Source organism: Neophocaena asiaeorientalis, unplaced genomic scaffold, assembly GCF_003031525.2.
Source record: "Neophocaena asiaeorientalis asiaeorientalis breed wild unplaced genomic scaffold, Neophocaena_asiaeorientalis_V1.1 scaffold629, whole genome shotgun sequence".
NCBI lineage: Eukaryota > Metazoa > Chordata > Mammalia > Artiodactyla > Phocoenidae > Neophocaena > Neophocaena asiaeorientalis.
In genome coordinates this window covers 824,825-846,955 of record NW_020175468.1, presented here as the reverse complement: position 1 = coordinate 846,955, position 22,131 = coordinate 824,825, and the positions used below count along the sequence as shown (strand labels likewise).

Here is a 22,131-nt window from a genome sequence, read left to right as displayed (position 1 = left end):
TTAACACAACTTTGTAAATCAACTATACTTCAATAAAGTAAGTTTAAAATAAAGGGACCTAAGAGATATAAGAAGCAAATGTAACGCACGTACATTACTTGGATCATGATGCAAACAATCCAATGTTAAATGACAACTTTGAGATGATCATAAAAACACTGAATATGGACTGGATATTGGATGAAATAAAAGAATTGTTATTAACTTTGATACATTTGAAAACAACCTTCTGGTTATAAATTTTTTAAATGACCTTACAAGTTAGATATGCATACTGGACGATTTACAAGTTTAAGGACACGAAACCTTGGACATGCTATGAAACGCTCCAAAGGAAAAACAGAAGTGGTGGCGGCACAGATGAGCATGATTGGCCACGCTGAAGCCGAGTGATGGGTACATATTATACTATTCTCTCTACTGTGAGTTTCCATGAAAAAAAGAAGAAAAAAGTCATTAGGGCTTTATGAGTTCTACCTAATCCGTACAGTACAGATGATGCCAATATTATGTAAACTCTCACACATCACAGAAAACGATGAAAAGTTTCTCAACTAATTGTATGAAGCAGGCATTTCAAAATACTAATTGATAGATTAGAAGAAAGAGACCTGTAGAGATAGATGTTTATTCATTGATTTTCATCCTTCCTTCTTTTCTAACATATGTATTTGAGGCTATAAATTCCCTCCACTGACTCCTTTAGTTGAACTCAACAAGAACTGACATGTAGGATAAAATGCAATTCACTCAACTATATCTCAATTTTAAAAATGCAATTCAGACATTTCCACTGTAATTATTTTTGATTCATGGATGATTTAGATGGGTTATGGCATACTTGCCAAACAAATGGGGAAATTCTAGGTGTTGTTTTGGTATTGCTTTAGAGCTTAATTCCACTGCAGTTAAAGAAAATATTCTGTATGATTTCAATCCTTTGAAATTTGTTTAGACTTGCTTTATGGCCCACCATACAGTAACTTTTTAGAAATTTTCTATGTGCGTTTAAGAAAAATTGTTGGAGAGTTTTATATTGGTCAGTTTTTTAATCATGTTATTCTAATCTTTTAGGGGTCAGCACTGGTGGGCTGGTGACCTGTTTTTGTAAATAATGTTTTCTTAGAACACAGGCACACCCATTTTTTTAATGTATTCTCAAAAGCTCCTTTCATGTTACGGTGGCGGAGTTGCATAGGTACAGACAGAGATCACTGGGCTTGTAGAGCTTAAAATATTGACTATCTACCCCCTTACAGAAAAAGTTTGCTGGCCCATTAATCTATAGCCTTCTGGATTTTTGTCTCCTTGGTCTCTGTTACTGAGACAGGTATATTAACATGTACCTGTTACGACTGAGCATTTGTCATTTTTCCTTGTATCTAGCATACTTTATACTTCAGGAATTCTACTAAGTATATATCCAGCAGCACCAAAATACATGTACAAAAATGTTCACATAAGCGTTATTCATAATAGCCACGAGCCAGTAACAAGCCAAATGTCTATGAATAGCAGAATGGATAAATAAACTGGGGTATAGTCATAGAATGGAATACTATACAGCAATAGAAAGAAACAATCTACTGCTATATGCAATAACTTAGATGAATTTCACAACAAAATACTGAACAAAGGAAGCCAGACACAAAAGAACATGTACTGTATGATTCTACTCATATAAAGTTAACAATCAGGCATATTTAATATGATGTTTTTAGGATAATAATTGCCTCTGGAGAGGAGGGAGGAGATAAGGATGAAGTGGGGGCTTCTAAGGTGCTGTAATATTCTATTCTTTAATTTTAAATTAATTTTTATAATTAATTATAAATTTAAATTAATTAATATATCAATTAATTTTAATTAATTAATAATTAATTTTTATTATACTTTTTATTGTTATACTTGAAAAAAACTTTTAAAGGAAAGTACAGATCAGTTTCACCTATAAATTTTCACAAAATTTTTTTAAAATTTCAAGCAAAAGATGGAACAGTATAATTAAACGTCATGTATAAAAAAAAAACCCAACAAAGAACAGTATAATCAAACTCCACACATCCATCATGTGACTTCAATAATTATCAACTCAAATCTAATTCTTTTTATATACACCACCACTCACTTCCCTACCACCACTGGATTATTATTTCCCCCCACACACATTATTTTTGAAGCAAATCCAAAACATCTTTTTATTTCTAGATGCAAAAATATTAAATAAAATATTAACAAATAGAATCCAGCCCCATGTTAAAAAAACAAATCATTATGAACAAGTATGGTTTCTTCTAGGAATATAAGATATTGGGAAATCTAGCAACATAAATCAAAGGAAATTTTAAAGAGAAAGAAATTATGAATGAAAATAAAATTAAAAAGCCTTTGAGGAGAATCTAATATATAGCATAGTGATTACAGTTAATAATACTGTATTATATACTTGAAAGTTGTTTTAAAAAAAAGTAGATCTTTAATGTTCTCACCACAAAAAAGAAATGCTAATTATGTGACATAATGCAGATGTTAGCTAACTTATGGTGGTTTGTTTTGCAATATATAAGTGTATCAAATCAACACGTTGTACACCTTTGAACTTATAGAATGTTTTATGTCAATTACATCTCAATAAAGCTGGGGGTGGGGAAGGCTTGGAGAAAGAATAATAACTTGATAAAGTGCAGGTACCATTTATCCAGACTATACCATGCGCCAGGCACTACACTTTGTACTTAAAGAACTTTTGCTCATTTAATCTTTCTAACAGCTATGAAGTGGGAACCATGACAGCTTTCTTCACAACTGATGAAGCTTAACTCAGTGATTAACCTACCCAGGTCAGAGGCAGAAGCAGGTTCTTCTTACTCCAGTCCCATCACTTGCTACCTGGCCAACATTATTTGCAGATGACAAAAATGCTCAACTAGAAAAGATGAAGTAATCAATTTGAAGCTATCAGTAATAACATGAGTGGAATGAGGTGACAAAATCAGCATATCTTTTTAATTTTTGCTCTTGTGCATTACATAAAAGAAACAAAAAAGAGGGAGCGGAGTCATATGGGGAAAAAATGACACCATTTACAGTTACAACAAAAGTGTAAACTACTTACAAATAAACATAATAAAACATGTCCAAGACACATACAAAAAAAATCACAGCTGGTCAAAGAAAAAACAAAAAAACTTGAGTTAGAGGAAATCCATCACGTGTTCCTGAAAGTGTAGTACCTAGATCTACATCAGTTCTACCTCAATCAAAACACCCACGTGATGGAACATAACTGGAACAGTTTTTGTTTTTGTTTTTGCGGTACGTGGGCCTCTCACTGTTGTGGCCTCTCCCGTTGCGGAGCACAAGCTCCAGACGTGCAGGCTTAGCGGCCATGGCTCACGGGCCCAGCCGCTCTGCGGCACGTGGGATCCTCCCGGACCGGGGCACGAACCCGTGTTCCCTGCATCGGCAGGCGGACTCTCAAACCACTGCGCCACCAGGGAAGCCCTGGAACAATTTTTTCAAAAGAAAAGAAAGAAGAAAACTTCCAAAGAGTTTGTAATATGGAAATGGTTATGACAGGAAGTTAGATAAAAATATATAAAATTATACCAATACCTACACACCTGATCCCAACGCCAAAAATGAGATATACTAAATTTAAACAAGAGTTGTTTTCTGGAGGCGTATTTAGGAGGATGAGAATGTCATTACTTGGGTCGGGATGAACCTGAAAACCTATTTTCAATAGGAATATACAGTAAACATGGACGCAAGAAGACCAGAAACCCCATTTCTAAATTAAATATGCGATAAGCTCCCCAAACGCTGTCCCCAACGCGGATACGACTCCCAATCCCCCCAACCTCAGTCACCCCAAACGCTACTCTCCAAAAAACCTCCTAAGTTCTCGTACCAACACGGAACCCCGTGACCTCCCTTTCCATGGGGAACTCTCAACACGGATTCCCCGACTGATCCGCTAACACACAACACCCCAGCGAGGATCATCACTCGCTTCCCCCCAACACCGACCTCTACGTGGTTTGGAACAAAAACAGCAAAACACCCCAACGCGCTCTCCCTGGCCCCGAGACACGCCCAGAACCGGACACTGACCTGATGGATGAGCTCCGTCTTCACCGTTAGAGGCAAATCACGATACCGCTGTTCTAAACACTTTGCCTCAATGTCTGCAGCCCGGCGACCAACCCACGCGGCGGACACGACCCTCAGAAGCTGAAAGGATGGTGGCCGACGAGGTCCAAAAACCGCAGTTCCAGAGACCCCCGGAATCTGGCTCCTCCTCGTCCTTCTATGACGCAATATTTCCGCGCCGGTTTATAGGGTCTTTACCGGGAGCCGCCATTTTCCCACGTACTGCCGAGCGACGGGGGAGGTCTTCCTTTTCCTGCATTCCGCGGGAAGGTCAAAAACGGTGAGAAGCAGTTGAAAACGACCTATTTCACCCCCTTTCCAGGTCACTTGATCCGTTGGGCCCCGACTTTGCAGCATTCGCCAGGGGCGCTGCACAAAAGCTTAGCTTCTCAGAAAGTCAAGCCTGCCCGGATCTCTGCAGGGAGCGCAGAGATGGTCGCGGACATGAAGGCACTTTGATTTAAAGGATAAAGAGAAGCTAACAAGCGCAACCATCTCAAAGAAATTTAGGGGCGGGGGGAGGGACCCAAGCCAAGCCTAGCAACAATTGAAGGAGAACCGGCTAGTGGAATGCTGGCTGGAGGGGGTGTTGGAGGAAGCTGCATTTAAGGCCATTGTAGGGTTTAGAGAACCGCTGAGGAGGGCATTGGTCTGAGAGTGGGCAAAACGCAGGATTATACAGCTCTTGTTCTGACTGGTGTGGAGGGAAATGGGGAACATTGTCCATCAGGGGCTGGCAAAAGGGGCTGAGGCTGTGAAGAAGCGTGGTTCCCCCAACCACGGTGGGAAGAGCCGGGCTTCCACAAAGATGGGAAATACTTTAAAGCAAAAGCTCTGGGGGCTTCCCTGGTGGCGCAGTGGTTGAGAGTCCGCCTGCCAATGCAGGGGACACGGGTTCGTGCCCCGGTCCGGGAGGATCCCATATGCCGCGGAGCGGCTGGGCCCGTGAGCCATGGCCACTGAGCCTGCGCATCCGGAGCCTGTGCTCCATAGCGGGAGAGGTCACAACAGTGAGAGGCCCGCGTAACGCAAAATAAATAAATAAAAAGAGAGTCTGTCCTTAAAGCAAAAGCTCTGAGAAAGGGACGAAAGGGACTTCCCTGGTGGCGCAGTGGTTAAGAATCCACCTGCCAATGCAGGGGACACCGGTTCGAGCCCTGGTCCAGGAAGAACCCACATGCCGCAGGGCAGCTAAGCCAGTGTGCCACAACTACTGAGTCTGCGCCCGGCAGCCACAACTGCTGAGCCCGTGTGGCACAACTACTGGAGCCTGGGCACCTAGAGCCCGTGATTTGCAGCAAGAGAAGCCCCCGCACCGCAACGAATAGTATCCCCCCCGCCCCGCCGCAATTAGAAAAAACCTGCGCGCAGCAACGAAGATCCAATGCAGCCAAAAATAAAATTAAATAAATTAATTTTTTTTAAAAAAAGCTCTGACAAAGGGAAGTGATTCTGTTAAGTATTGCAGCCCAACTGATTAAACCCCACTCCCTATAATTGTACAACCTGGCTCAGAGAACCTTCGAAGTAAAGAGATTAATCATTCATTTATTGACCCAGCAGATGTTTATAAAATGCGTACTGTGTGGCAAACAGAGGTCTGGGTGCTGGAAATATGAAAGGTATAAAAGCAGACAAAAATAACACTTTTTTTTCGTGGAGCTGTACATTGTACTGTTACAGACTAGGGTTCTTGGACTCTTTAATCAATAGAAATTGGTAACAGGCCAGATAAGAAACTCAGGCAAGGCTTTATTGTGACTGGTGCTGCAGCAGGAGGGAGAGAAAACAAGTAACAGGTTCCCTTTCTTGCTGGGGGTAGGGGGGTGGGGAGTTGGTCCCTTAAATGGGGTGAGGGTAGGGCGCAGGTCTAGGGGTGGGGCAGGAGGGTGGTTTAGGTAGTCTGCCCATCCCCTGTAGGACTGTGTGCAGGGATTAAGCACAGGACCCTGGCTTTTGCTCTCAGTACCTCAGAAGTGGCAGTTGGGTTTTGGTCTTGTATCTTGTTCATAATTGGCCCCAACTGTGCATGCACAGCAGTTATTTTTAGTCCCTTCTATTGTAGCTTCATTGTATTCTGTTGCTGGAGGAGACTTTTGTCCAGGTGCAAGCACTGCAGCAAAGTGTCCCAGATTCCAGCCTGTCTCACTACTGGTGTGCAGAATGGAAAAGTAAAGTTACTTGGTTTTATTTCCTCATTGTAGCGAGTGTTATGATTCCCACCTACAACAGTGACCTAAAATGCTTGGAGGGTAGAGCATTGAACAAAAGACTTTAGTCTGAAGCCTTAAGATCTAATGGAATTTTTTTCTCTAGGTTTTGGATTTGCGTGGGACATGTCACCCCTTTTTTCCTTACGATTTATCTCTCTTAGAATGGGAATATCTATCCCACCTCTGTCCCACCATTGTATTTTGGAAGCACATAACTTACCTGTTTTCAGGGGTCCAAAGCTGGAGAGGAGTTTTGCCTCAGGGTGAATTGTACCTCAAGTCTTACACATATCTGACTTAGATGAGACTTCGGATATAGACTTTTTTTTTTTTTTTAACATTGTATTTTATTTTATTTTGGCTGCATTGGGTTTTCGTTGCTGTGTGGGCTTTCTCTAGTTGCGGCGAGTGGGGGCTACTCTTTGTTGCAGTGCGTGGGTTTCTCATTGCTGTGGTTTCTCTTGTTGCAGAGCATGGGCTCTAGGCGCACGGCTTCAGTAGTTGCGCTGATGGGCTTAGTTGCTCCACGGCATGTGGGATCTGCCCGTCCCAGGGATCGAACCCATGTCCCCTGCACTGGCAGGCGGATTTCGACCACTGCGCCACCAGAGAAGGCCTGGATATAGATTTTAGAGTTAACGTTGGAATGAGTTAAGACTTTTGGGGCTGTTGGGATGGAATGTATGTATTTTGCATACAAGAGGGACATGAAATGGAGGGGACAGGGCCAGTGGAGGAATACTATGGACTGAATGTTTGTGTCTCCTCAGATTCACATATTGAAGCCCTAAGACCCAGTGTGGCTCTAATCAGAGATGGGGCTCCTAAGGTAAGTAATTAAGGTTAAATGAGGTTGTAAATGTGGGGCTCCAGGAAGTTTAGTGTCCTTATTTATAAGAAGAGAAACCAGAAAGCAGTGTCTCACCAGAAACTATATCTGCTGGAACCTAGATCTTGGACTTCTAGCCTCTGGAACTATGAGAAAATTAATTTCTGTTGTTTAAGCCACCTACGCTGGTATTTTGTTATGGCAGCAAGAGCAGTCTAATACAGTGGTGAATTACATTGTTTATAAAATTAGACAACTTTTAACCGACTTTGCATTCTTTGGATAAACCCAATGTAGTCATGAAGTATTTATCTTTTAAAAATGTTGCTTAATGTGTTCAGTAGAAATCTGGGAAACATTTGTGGGGTCATGGTGGAAGGAATATGATTTTGGATCAAGCAAATTTAATATGGGCTTACTATGAATTGATTCTGGCTTTTATGTGTGAGCTCAGTGAGAATGGCTCTAACAGTTTGCTTGGTTGGTTGACTGAAACTTGACTCGAAGGTGAACTACATTAAAGTTTAAATGCCAGAAATTCCTTGTTCCATATTCTGTAAAGTATCCAAAAGTATATGGAATTAGGAATGCTAATGTAGATTTATCATGTAAAACCAGCTTACCCATCCCCTAAATACATATCCCAGGAGCATCCAGAAGACAGTCTCTTCAATGAAGCTAATCTGGCTACAGAAAATGGAAGTATACTATTATAAGATTCTGTCACTATACACGAAGAGGTATATATAATAATACTTATACTGACAAGTTAATGATACATGCTGTAAACTAAAGGAACCACTTAAATAACAAAATTATGGGGAATTCCCTGGTGGTCTAGCAGTTAGACTCCGTGCTTCCACTGCTGGGGGCCCAGGGTTCAATCTCTGGTCAGGGAACTAAGATCCCACAAGCCGCGCATGGTGCAGCCATAAATAAATAAATAAATAAATAGATAAATAAATAAATAAATAAGTAAATAAAATAAGCCAACAAAGAAGATAAATAATCATAAGACATACTCAGTTACTCCAAAACATGGTAGGAAAAGGGGAGCAAAGAATAGATGGGGGCTTCCCTGGTAGCACAGTGGTTAAGAATCTGCCTGCCAATGCAGGGTACACGGGTTCGAGCCCTGGCCCAGGAAGATCCCACATGCTGCGGAGCAACTAAGCCCGTGCGCCACAGCTACTGAGCCTGCGTTGCACAACTACTGAGGCCTGTGTGCCGGGAGCCTGTGCTCTGCAACAGGAGAGGCCACCGTGATGAGAAGCCCGTGCACCACAACAAAGAGTAGCCCCCGCTTGCTGCAACTAGAGGAAGCCCACGCACAGCAACGAAGACCCAGCACAAGCCAAAAATATAAATTAAAAAAAAAAATAGATGGGATGAATAGCAAATTGTACATTTTTAATCTCAACCTAACTACATTCTCACATTAAACATAAATGATTTAAACACCCCAATAAAAAGACATATTGTCAACTCGATAAAAAAGCAAGGCCTAACTATATGTTACCTTCTAGAAAACCACTTTAAATATTAAGTGACAAATAGGTTAAAAGTAAACCATGTTAAATAGAGATGTGAAAGATATAAAAAGAAAGTCCCAAGTCAAATTTCTAGAGATTAAAAACTACAATTTGAAAGAAAACATACACTGATGGAATTAATGGCAATTAGACATGGCATAGGAAAAGATTAGTTAACTTGAAGACACAGCAATAGAAACTATCCAAAATGATACAAGGGGCTGTGTTGGGGGGGTCTTAAAAAGCATGAGCAGTTTTTTAACCTATTAGGGTATGCAAAAGAAAAGACCAGTGAAGTTGATGACAAGGCAAAAGAAACTCACGTACAAAGAGAACAAAAGCTAATAAAAGCTTTTATTAAAAAGAGAAAAGCCTTGAGTTCTCAGCCAATGGGGTAAGAGGTATCATTGTGAGGAACGCCAGATGGAAATCTCTCAAACTGCCCTCCACTCTCTTCTCAAGATAGTGAATGAAGAAACAATATTATGGGAGGGCTTATAAAATATGAACATGTAACATATAAAATATTTTTTAAACTCCATTACACATTGTTATAATTAACATGTTAATCACTTCTCTGCCTTTTTGATCCAATGGAATACAGTTATAACTTTATACAGTTATCATACTGTCCTTGTTTGCTCAATCTAGCAACGTCAGTTTCTGGTCACTTCTGATTGGTTTTTCTCAATATTGGTCACACTTTCTGGCTTTTATGCATGCTTGGTAATTTTTGGTTGGATGACAAACATTGTTAATTAATGTGTTTGCACTCCTATAAATATTCTTGAGGTTTGTTTTGAGATACATTAAAGTTACTTGGAAACAGTTTGGTCCTTTCTGATCCTACTTTAGATCTCAGTTGAGCAAGACCGGACTGCTTATTGGATGAGACTCAGCCAATTAACAATGAGTGCCTACTCTTTGTCAGGCATTCTAGACATCTGGTATATAGGGGTTAACAGAAGGTCCCTAAACAGTAGAAGTACTTGTTACTTCTTCATGAAGCTTACAGTCTAAATTTTACAGACTATAACTTACATTCAAGACCTTATATTTGAGCACAAACTCAGGAAGATGATATTTGTTATTTGATATTTGTTATATTTCTTCTTTGTATTGAAACTGATATAGCAATGTTTATACATGATCTAAAATCCTCATATATTCCACATTAAAATCCTTAAGAAAACAATTGAGATGTTCTCTTCAAGTAATTCTAAGTTTTTACATCATGTGTTTTTTAGAAATCATTTACAATGCCACTAAGATACCTCATCTACTTACATACCTCCACTCCTAGCTTCTCCCTAAGGGACCTGACCTCATGCTCTTCCTCAAATCCCAGTTTTCCAGCAGTAGACTTGGTCTGAACCTTAACACTACATCAGTTTTATGCCAGTCCCTACTGACATTACTCCTGGCTACAGCTCAGTAATTATAGAGATTCTGAAAATATTTGCCAGATTGGTTAAAGGCCTATAGTATTCCAGTCTAGAACCAGATTGAGCCCACACTTCCAGAGCTCCTTGACCTATTCCCAATCTGATTCAGTCGATCCAGCTCTGTGAAGTATGATACCAGGCCACAGTTGATTCTATGATGATCTACTTTTCTCTTCCTCATGTGACACTCAAACATGTAAGACTCGAGAGTCCCTTAGTTGAGAGGAAATGGAACCACCCCAACATTCTTCCTGACATCTATATCAATTCCATCAGTGAGGCAAAGGGAAGGGTTGGGCAGGGAGCTATCTCCAGAGGGAAGAATGCAGCTGAATAGTTATCCGGTTTAGATTTTCATATTCCCAGGATTCTGAGAATAATTTGGATAATCAGAGAAGAGAGAGCTAGGATGGAAGCAAGAAGAGTCATCTTAATTTGTGTTCAAATTGCCCATTTTATTTTCATGTTTTCAGGAAAAAAACTACCAAGAGTTATGTTGGAATGTATTTTGTTAGTTAATTTATAGGTTTAAATTACTAATTGTCCTTGGGCTTTCAGTTCATTTTGCAAACCTGATTTCACTACCTTTTCAAGTCTAGAAAATTTTTAAAATCACATTTATAGTGACCTTTATGGTATAATGCTTAGTCTTATTTATAAATTGAACTTAAGCTCATCCAAGGACATTAAGTTATATTTATGAATTTAATATTCATTTCTGTTGTGAGGGAATTCAGTTGTCTGAAATAATATTTAAATAAATTTAGAGCCTAAGAAATGCAGCAGCTAATCATATATTGGGTGGGCATTGAAGATAATTTTTTTTTTTAAAAAAAAGAAAAAGAGGGGCTTCCCTGGTGGCGCAGTGGCTGAGAGTCCGCCTGCCGATGCAGGGGACGCGGGTTCGCGCCCCGGTCCGGGAAGATCCCACATGCCGAGCAGCTGGGCCCATGAGCCATGGCTGCTGAGCCTGTGTGTCTGGAGCCTGTGCTCCGCAACGGGAGAGGCCACAACAGTGAGAGGCCCACGTACCGCAAAAAAAAAAAAAAAAGAAAAAAAAAAAAAAAAAAAGAAAAAGAATCCACAATTAGGAGAAATGAGTATAACATGATAACCTTAACCAGTGATGTGGGGTAGACTGTCTTTCTCCTTAAAATTATGGAATCATAAGCATAGTAACTAGGAATATTGTTCAAGGTTTCCTGTCCAAAAATGTACATCAGGTATATTGTGTAATGTATTATGAAGTGGGAATTGGTACATAAAGCTCTCGAATGTTTCTCATTTTCACAGGCTTTGATTCACAAGAACTTTAGTAAGATATTCCACAATTAGTGTGTTCACAGTGTTTTATTTGTATATGATTTCATCAGCTAATGGATGGGGCAGAAAACCCTGCCACATTCACTGCCTTCCAAGTTTCTCTCCAGTATATAGTGACACCTATTGAGGGAAGGACTTTACCACTCTCATATTTTTACACACTATAAGCTCACTGATGACATTGGTAATCACTGATAATAGGGTCTATCTTCCAAAACACAGCTTTCCTAACCTCTGCCTTCATAGGTTTGCTTTTTATACATAACCATATAATCAGCTATACATTATTGCTCAAGGCTTTTCCAAATAGAATGTACCAGTTTTTTCCTATGTGTTTTTTGTGACATAAAATAAGATATAATTGACCACTGAAGGCATAACCACATTCATTGCATTCATGAAGTTTCTCTCCTGCACAAACTCTCTGTTATCTCCTGAGGGTGCACCTCTGGCCTCTGGCTGTTCCATAAGGACTACATTCCTATCTGCTAGGAGCCCACTGATGTTTAATGATGTCTGAGGGGTTGCAGAAGGCACCTGCACAGTCACCATATTAACAGTGTTTTCCCCCTGCATGAGTTCACTAGTATCTAATAAACTGTGACCCTTTGTGGAAGGATATTCCACCTTCACTGAATCTACTTGTTTCTCTCTCGTGTGTGTCCTCTTATGTTTAACCAAGCATGACATGTGGGAGAAAGCTTTCTCACACTCATTGCATCCATAGGGCCTCTCTCCCGTGTGAGTTCTTTGATGGACAATGAGCATTGTCTTTGTAGTGAAGGCTTTCCCACAGTCACTGCATGCATAAGGTTTCTCTCCTGTGTGAATTCTCTGATGTTTAATGAGTCCTGATTTCTGTGAACAAGATTTTCCACAGTCAGTACATACAAAGGGAGTCTTTCCTGTATGAAATCGCTGATGTGCTATGAGGCATGCCTTCTGGCTGAAGGCCTTACCACATTCAGTGCATCCATAGGGTTTCTCTCCAGTGTGAGTTCGTTGATGTATAATAAGATTGCCCTTCTGTATGAAACCTTTTCCACATTCACTGCATATATAAGATTTCTCTCCTGTATGAATTTTCTGGTGCAGGATGAGCTGTGATTTTCTGGAGAAACCTTTCCCACACTCATTGCATACATGGGGTTTTTCTCCTCTTTTGTTTCTCTGATGTATAACAAGCTCTGCCTTCCTAAAGAAGGCTTTGCCACATTCAGGACATTCATAGGGTTTCTCTCCTGTATGAGTTCTCTGGTGTTCAGTTAGCTTGAACTTTCTGTAGAATGCTTTCGCACATACACTGCATACATGGGGTTTATTTCCTGTATGAGTCTTCTGATGTTCAGTAAGCTGAAATTTCCTGAGGAAGGCTTTTCCACATTCACAGCACTCATGGGGTTTCTCTCCTTTGTGAGTTTGCTGATGTTCAGTGAGCTTGAACTTCTTGGAGAAGGTTTTCCCACAGACACTACATCTGTGGGGTTTCTTTCCTGTATGAATTCTCTTATGTTCATTGAGCCGAGACTTCTTGAGGAAGGCTTTCCCACATTCAGTACATTCGTGGGTGTTCTCTATTTTGTGTATGTCCCGATGTTTAATTTCAGTATGAGTTTGCTCATGATCAGCATGGAGAAAGGATCTCCTATCTCCATTAAACTCAGCAGGCTCCATTTTTTTGCAGCTTGTACTCAGGTTGATTACATCTAAATATGATTTCAAAGTTTTCCCATGTAAATCAAATACATCATGATTTGGCCTCAAAGGAAAACAACTTTTGCTCTGATAAATAATATTCTCAAATGTATTCTGTTCATAACACTGTTCCAACCTCTTCAGTATATTTTGGTTTTGCCAGTGTGGCTGCATATGATCATCCACTTTATCAGTTTCTAGGAAAGAGAACAATTAACCCTTCCATGAGTATCATATGGAATAAAACTGCTTCAAAAATACCCTGGGGGACTTCCCTGGTGGTCCAGTGGTTAAGACTTCACCTTCCAATGCAGAGGGTGTGGGTTCGGTGCCTTGTTGGGGAGCTGGGATCCCGCATGCCTCATGGCCATAAAACCAAAACATAAAACAGAAGCAATATTGCAACAAATTCAATAAAGACTTAAAAAAAATACCTTGGGGTGAGCTGGCTCTTTAATGGAAAACCTATGATATCAAATATAAAAGAAATTCCAAGTATAAAAGTACCTTATCTTTTTTTAAAAAAAAACTTTTCACAATTGTTAAATATACATAAGATAAATTTTACCATTTTTAAGTGTATATTTATGTGGCATTAAGTACAATCACATTGTTGTACAACCATCACGACCATTCATCTCTAGTTCTTTTTCATCTTCCCCATCTGAAAAACTCTGTATCCATTAAACACTAACTCCTGTCTCTTGGAAATTGTTAAAGACAGAGTAATATAAAACGCCAAACAACCCAAAAGATAACAGCCGTCAGGGTAAAAATTCTTTACTTTCACTGAAGCCATATTCTATGGGTGGAAAGGGAAACAATAAACAAATAAGATAAGGAATAAAGTAGGCAGTTCCAAGTGTGACAGTGATTTGAAGAAGCAAAGGAAATAAGAAGTGGAAGATATCAGGATTTATTTGGAAGGAAGGATAAACAAGACTCACTAATGGATTTGATGTGAGGAGAGGTAACAAAAGAGGGAATCAAAGTGCACGCCTGAGTATTTGGCTTGACCCATTGGGTAGTTGGGTAGTGCCTTTTAACAAGATGAGGAATATCGCCGAACTTCAGAATGTGAGGGAAACCAAGTTCAGAATGTGAGGGAAAAACCAAGTACATTTTGAAACATATCATTTTTGAGATAATATCCAAGCACAGACACGGAAAAGCCAGTCAGATGATAAGACTTGAGTAAGGTCTTGACTGAAAATAGCAATGTGGAAACATCAGTATGTAAATATTATTTAAGGGGACTTCCCTGGCAGTCCAGTGATTAGGACTTGGCACTTTCACTGCCATGGGCCCAGGTTCAATCCTGGTTGGGGAATTAAGATCCCACAAGCTGCATGGTGCAGCCAAAAAAACAAAAACAAAAACCCAAAACAAAGAAATATATATTATTTAAGGTCAGAGTATTGTATGAGATCACTTTCTGAGAAACATGAAGACTGAAAAAAGATGAAGGCACAGACGAAAGCTTTAGTCAGTCAACATAGAGTTTTGGGATTCTTAGAGCCCTCTGAAGAGACCCTAACATAACCACGCTGGTAGAGAAAGAAGAAGACGTGGGTGTTAGAACATATACATCAAAGAGGCAACTCAGAATGTTGGACATACAGGTCATGATTTCAAGAAAATTCTAACAGACTCTTGGGTGCTCATCCTGTTGATAAAACTTGCCATTCTTCTTCGTTAGGTAGACCATCATCAAATTCACTTTCCCAAAGCACCAATCTCACATTCTAACCTTGCATGGAGCTGTGACACATTCTCATACGTTCCCACAGAAAGGGACATGATGATCCTGATGGACTTTCACAACAGGCTAGTGGGGCACAGCCTTTTTTAGAAGCAGATCTGCTGCACCAGACATGGGAATGCTCACCTTCTTCACTATTCTGTACCTGTATGGATGTCATGGTGGACTTTTCCCATTTCATTGTCCCTGATATACTAATCTCTCAACTTGCCAACAACAGCGTCTTCTTCCTTAATCATACAGTAATGTCTCTGCTGGCATTAATTAAAGGGTCTTATAGGACCACCTTCCTCCTGAATCAAGACGTGACAATTTTATCTTTAGTTTTTCTTAGAACATCTGGCTATACCTTATTATTTCTATAATGCTGCCACCGAGGTTAAAAATAAGACTATCTAGAATTAGAATATACAAAACCTAACCTCCACCATGCCTCCTTTATTATTAACCACAAAAGTCACAACAGTAAGCCTGGTGATAAAAGTTTACATTACCATGATGTACCCAGTTTATCCAAGTTTCCACTCCACTAGCTCCCCAACAAATACTTTCAAACATTGGTCTCCACATGGCTGGTTTCAGGCCAATCTTTTGACAGTCCCCACATGGCCTTGCACATTTCCAGTTTCTTGCCATGTTTCCTTATCATCTTAATTCAAAACTGAGCTATTTCTCTCACCTAAGATACTTTATGATACTATCACTCTTCATTCCCTCTATACCACTTTAGGCTACTTTTCTTCTAAATTTCTGAAATAGTCTCTATATTTACCATTTACTTGAATTTTGTACAGCCTTCAATGATAGCAGAAACATTTCACAGGTTAAAAAGCTTAATTTGTAAATATTACATGATTTGTCCTAGCTTTGCTCATAAAATCTTCGCTCTGAAAGACATTTCTTTGTTTCCCACTAAATTTAGTCTCTTCTATCAAAAATACTTAGCATCATCTTCCATCTGCTTTTTCCCCTCTCACACTCCATATTGTGGGTTGAATATGTCCCCCAAAGAGATGTTTAAACCCTAACCCCTAGTAGCTATGAATGTGACCCTATTTGGAATCAGGGTCTTTGCATATGTAATCAAGTTAAGACGAGGTCAAAATGGATTGGAGTGAACCCTAATCCAATGACTGGGGTCCTTCTAAGGAGACGGAGATTTGGCTACAGACACACAGAGACATACAGGGAGAAGGTCATGTAATAAGAGAGGCAAAGACTGGAATGACATGTCTACAATCTAAGGAACATCAAAGATTTCTGGCCACACCAGAAGCAACGAATAGACAAGAAAGGATTCATTCCTAGGTCTTTGAAAGGGAGCATGGCTCTACCAATATCTTGATTTTCAAATTCTAGCATCTAAAACCGTGAGAATACATTTCGGTTGTTTCAAGTCACACAGTTTGTGGTAATTTGTTACCTAGGAAACAAATATACCCCATACCTACTTAAGTGGCAAATTCAGTCTTTATTGTTCCAGAATCTTTTCATACCATCCTCAAGCTGGGTTGAAGTCACCAACAACCAGGTCTCACATCTGGTTTTCTGCTTCAACACCTGCCTATTCCAGTCTATTTTCTACTGATAGCCAAGGTGATACCTCTAAAACATAAATTATATCCCGTCACTGCTATACCCTAATCCTTCTAAAGGTTTTCTCATTAGGAGGAAAATCAAGTGTTTGAAATGGATGACAAGGCCCTATGTGACCAAATGACCTATTGCAAACCCCCAGTTATTACCCCATTTTCCATGCTGATGGTTTGGGGTTTACAGTCGTTTTCACCACCAGACATAGTATCTGTGTATTTTTTCCCATTTATTTTTATTGTGATAAATTACACATAACACAAAATTTACCATCTTAATCATTTCTGAGTGTACAGTTCAGTGTATTAAAATGCATTCACAGGGGCTTCCCTGGTGGCGCGGTGGTTGGGAGTGTGCCTGCCGATGCGGGGGACGCGGGTTCGTGCCCCGGTCCGGGAGGATCCCACGTGCCGCGGAGCGGCTGGGCCCGTGAGCCATGGCCGCTGGGCCTGCGCATCCGGAGCCTGTGCTCTGCAGCGGGAGAGGCCACAATAGTGAGAGGCCCACGTACCACAAAAAAAAAAAAAAAAAAAAAAAATGCATTCACAATGGTGTATAACCATCACCACTATCTCTCTCCATTAACTCTTTTCATCTTATAGAACTGAAACTCTATTTTTGTTAAATTTCTGCCTCCTCTTTGAGAGTGGGGACTTAGGTGTTTGATAGAAGAGAAATTTCTATGTCATAGTAATATGGTCAACTGGGACTTAATGCCATCAGACTATGAGGAGGAAAAGGATAGCTTTAGGGAAAAGAATCCAGCAACAAAATCTAAAGTTTAACTAAGAGAATGATTAACAAATATAAAAAGGAACTACAGTAAGGTGGGCATGAGGTTTTATGATTTTGTTTAGGCTAGGAAATGAGAATGAGAAATTTTAGAAACGTCTTTCCTAATTACACAAAGAACAGGAACAGCAGAGGCATTAAATACAGGATCCCAGAAGGTAGAGAAGATTCAAGGTAATGCCAGGATTTAAGATGTACAGAAGTACAAGAGAATCTCAATTTTAAAAAGGATGTTGGAAAGGGATTTTCTGGGAGGGAAGATGGTTCTAGTTTCTCACACAAAAAGAGTGAACTCATTGGGAACTGCCATGGAGACAGGTTAAAATATATGGTACCAGCAGGTATATTAGACAGTGTTAAGGGACATGTCAATTGCAAGTCTCCACAAAGAGCTTAACACATTTGAATAAAGTAAGGTTTTATAGCCTATGAGACAGAGCAGAGGGATGACAACAGAACCTTTGAAGAATCTCAGAGAGGGTAAAAAGAAGTCAAGCAAGCAGATGAATACACATTAAGAGACCACATTACTACAAGAGTAAGGCACCTGGGGTGCAGTTGGATGTCGTAAAGGGAAATAAATATTTCACAATGGAGCAGGAAGGTGTATGAGTCAGAAGACAATGATGAATTCAAAGTTTTGTCTTAGAAGAGAGACACGGAAGGAGGAATTTCATACCAAGAGATGTGAAAGGAACATAAAATTATACTCTAACAAGTGAAGAATGGGAGGATTTGAAAAACCAAGCAAGAATAATCCTAGGAGGGGGAAAGTTGACATCTAAGAAGAAATAAACAGGGATTCATTCCAAGATGAGATAAAGTGGTATACTTTCCTCTAAGTTTTTGCACAGAAAAAGAGCTCTCATATGAGGAAAGGGATACATGGAGGCTGTTTCTATATCTTCAGACACCCTCACCACTGGGATGCCTTCTCTAAAGGACTAGAAAGTGATTTCCACAGCCTTCCCCCTCTTGCTGGTTCTCTCTCACTTACCTGGATGGGGGTGACTGTGAACTTCATCTTCTAAGGTCCATGGTGGTTCTCCTTGTTCCAACATGGAGAGTATATCAGGTTTGTTAACTTGATACCCTGTTCGTGGGAAATAACAGAAGACTTAGGCTCATCAAATGGCACTAGGGATCTGTGATGCTATGAGAATGGTACACTTTAGGGACTGCACGATCTGCATGTCTGGAAATTAAAGGCTTGTCTCTAAACCGCGGAGAGATTATACCTTCTCATCTGGGGCCGGGGGGAGGAGATTGAAAATCTCCCACTTCAGAGCACCACAGACGCAACAACTCTTTCAGAAGCTGAAGAAAGAAAAGTCACCATCCAAGGGGCACAGGGGAGCCGTCCTCACCTACGGACACCAGGTTGCTATAGTTCTCCAGCATCACGTCCCTGTACAGGTCCTTCTGATCAGGGTCCAGGAGCTGCCACTCCTCCCATGTGAAGTCCACGGCCACATCCTTCAGTGTCAGCGATCCCTGTAACAACACAGTCCATGCGATAAGAGTGTTTCTCTCATTATTGAAATGGAAGGTGTGAAATAATAGAAAATATATATAATGTTCTCTGTCCCTGGTTGCCGGCTTAGCGCTCCTAAAACCTTGTAGTCTCCTAAGTGATAAAAGCACTAGGAGCATCTTTTGTCCTAACAGTTGGTCTTTGAATTCAATCCTAATCTGACACAACTCAGAGTTACCATCAGGCTCCACAGGCTAAAGAGCTCAGTCCCACAAGACTGCCTTCACTTCAGCCACCAGTCCAAAGTCCCAGATTCCAGGTTCCCTGCACTTGTGTCCAACTTAGCTACAAATTCGGGGGTTCCCATAACTTCTCTGCTAAGGTTTGATAATTTGTTAGAACCACTCACAGAACTCAGGAAATTATTATGCTTACTTTTATAGTTTATTATGAAGGACACAAATGAATGGTCACATGAAGAGGCTCATAGAGCCAAATCTAAAAGGGTCCTGAGTGCAAGGGCCTCTGTCCCTGTCGAGTTGGGGTGAGTCACCATCCCAGAAAGTGGACTGTTTGCCTACTTGGAAGCTCTCTGAACCCCGTTGGGGTTTTTATGGACGTTCCATTACATAGGCATAACTGATTAAACCACTGCCTACAAGTGATAGAGCTCAATCTCCAGCCCCTCTCCTGTCTACTGAGATCAGAGGGTAGAGCCAGAAGTTCCAATCAAGGCTTGGTCTTTCTGGGGATCAGCTCCCACCCTGAAGCTCTCTAGGGGCCCATCCTGAGTCACCTAATTAGCATAAACTCACATATGGCTCAAAGGGGCTTGTTATGGATAAAAAAAGACACTCCTGTCTCTCAGGAAATTCCAAAGGTTTTAGGAACTATATATAAAGTTATATATATATATATAAATATATATATAATTATACCACAAAGAATCATTTGTTTAATTAAAATAAAGGCAAATAAATAAAATAAAGACAATAAGGAGGTGGGAGGTAACAACTAGATTCTTGGGGGGATATTCTCTTTCATTTATCAAAATTTTATAAGCAATTGAACTTTTTCTGGTTAAATTTTCCTTATTACTCGATCAATTATTTCATTTTCAATAGCTCTATCAACTTGGGAATTTAAATTTAGTGTCAATACATAATAACCGTCATCACACACAGAAATACTGGTACCTCGTTGAATGGCACAGTAGCAGTACCACGATTAGATGTAATTGCTTTAAACTGACCAAACATCAATTTGATGATTATTATTTTGCTAGTTTCAATATTTAGATGAGTTCTTCTTTTCAATATAGTTCACTAATTTTATTCCAATTAAATATAACAACGTCTAGCTCTTTCCTGTCTACACAAAATATTTAACATTTTTGGGTACGAAAAGTACAGTAATAACTAGATTTTGAACACACGGAAGGGCTCTGTATTTTCTGAGATAAGGTAAAGTTCTAAAGCAAACTGTGGATCTCAAAAACCCAAGCCATTACCAAACAAGAATTTATAACTCCCTGTGGCCAAATCTGTACTGAAACACCCATTCTACAACCTGTTCACAGATGTCCTTTGATAACTGGGCAAACCTTACATTTTCCTGGGCACTTTAGGTTTTATTCAAGGATAAAACCAGCCCAAAACAAGTGTGGGTATATAAGTCACCAAGCTGTGGTCTTTTGAAAAACTCTGTGCACTGAATTCTACTTGGTCTAGTCCAGCAGAGGACTCAGAATAATCATATAAGAAACAGCCATACACAACCTGCTTGTATATCTATCAGTATTAGAAGAATGCTATGAACACAATGCATGTTATCACCTCTAGAAAGAAACCATCAAAGAAATTTCCCAAGACTTAAGTACCATGAAATTGTGACATCTCCTGAGGAAATTATCTGCCTTCTCCTCAGATTCAATGCATATCAAATAACTTTTCATGATTCTCTGGTTGCAGTGGCTGACAGATTACATGCAAGTTGATGGTTTATGTAACCAGGAGGGACCTGCAGAGTCATACATTATATACCAACATTGGTCATGTAGTACGAAATCTACGAACAATATATATCTGATTCTACTTCATCATGATTTTGAAGGTAGTTTATTTCTCCCCAGAGCCCATCTTTTCCCAATTTATACTTTTCATTTAATTGGACTGCTTTTTTCTTCAGCCTTCTGGAAATCCATGAGGGAATCAAGAATAAAACAAACCAAAAGTCACCTGAGCCTTCATCATCTTGTTTTGTGAAATGCCAAGTAACTAGGATGTTGTTTTTAGTCTCTTCTGGATCTGCCCTAAGTTTCTGTTCCAAAATCTCAGTCTCAGGTAACGGATGTCCCACGAAATGACCATATGCAACTCCAGGAACATCCTCCTCATCCTTTACTTGATTTCTCTTGCTCCTCGAAGCCAGGACCTGTGGAGTGAAGAGTACGTTCATTTGGGTGATATATTCCCTCTGGGCCCAGATGCTGTCACTGCTGCTGTTTACCCACCTTAAGTCAAGGCCAGTGCTTCTAACCGTCCCTTATTTGATGCCCCTGAGGCAGTAAAACATAACAATCTACATGGGGAGAGGTATGCCTTGCTTCTGTGAAGTATAAGTAGCATGAATGAGAAACGGAATATGGGAAAGGAAAACCAGCACAGCACAAAGCCTGGCAGAAGAATGGCAGAAGACTTCTCACACAGATCAGTTTTGGGAAAGAAGACATATAGAAGTCAGGCTCTGGACATTTTTTCCCCTTAAAATCACGTGTCCACATACTCCTTTGTAGTGGGTTGAATGGTGCCACCCCCCCACCCAAAGATATGTTCACATCGTAACCCCATGAACACGTGAATGTGATCTGATTTGGTAAAAGGGTCTTTGCAGATGTAATTATAGGGATCTCAAGATGAGAACATCCAGGATTATCCAGGTAGGCCCTAAAATCCAATGAGTGTCTTATACCAGACACACTGAGAAGAAACACACAGGGAAGATGAGACCATGTGAAGACAGAGGCAGACATCAGTTATGCTGCCATAAGCCAAGGAATGTCTGGAGAATCTGGCAGAAAAGGAGAAGGAAGTGAATGGATATTTGGCAGGTGTGCTGGAGGTCCCTAAGACAACGCCCAGATTCAGTGATTCCTTAGGACTCCCAAGATTTAGCACATAACTGATGTATTACCATGAAAGTATACCAGGCAAAATCAGCAAAGGGAAAAGGTGTGGCAAAGTCTGGGGGAAAACGAGGCACAAGCTTCCAAGAGTCCTGTCTCCATGAAGTCACAGAGGATATGCTCACTTCCCCAGC

At 40.2% G+C, this 22,131-nt stretch overlaps 1 protein-coding gene and 1 long non-coding RNA gene across 3 annotated transcripts in view; one reads left to right on the top strand and one right to left on the bottom strand.

Annotated features, from left to right (window-relative positions):
- The window catches only part of LOC112415429 (zinc finger protein 649-like), a 37,527-nt gene extending 16,347 nt beyond the window's left edge, over nt 1-21,180 (bottom strand). Inside the window, exons 1-4 of one of the 2 annotated variants that reach the window (XM_024768433.1) lie at nt 21,051-21,180; nt 18,707-18,833; nt 18,337-18,432; nt 12,140-13,389 (exon numbers count right to left, since the gene is read on the bottom strand). In XM_024768433.1, the coding sequence (XP_024624201.1) occupies nt 12,140-13,389; nt 18,337-18,432; nt 18,707-18,833; nt 21,051-21,065 (1,488 nt within the window). In that variant the 5' untranslated portion in view covers nt 21,066-21,180. Of the gene's footprint in view, nt 1-4,116; nt 4,292-12,139; nt 13,390-18,336; nt 18,433-18,706; nt 18,834-21,050 lie in introns of those variants that run through there. The other variant, XM_024768432.1, reaches the window with a different exon arrangement.
- LOC112415439 (uncharacterized) lies at nt 4,353-21,126 on the top strand. The gene is made up of 3 exons (XR_003006314.1): nt 4,353-4,435; nt 7,139-7,197; nt 21,001-21,126. It is a non-coding gene; the product is annotated as an uncharacterized LOC112415439 (long non-coding RNA).
- Nucleotides 21,181-22,131: the final 951 nt, after the last annotated feature.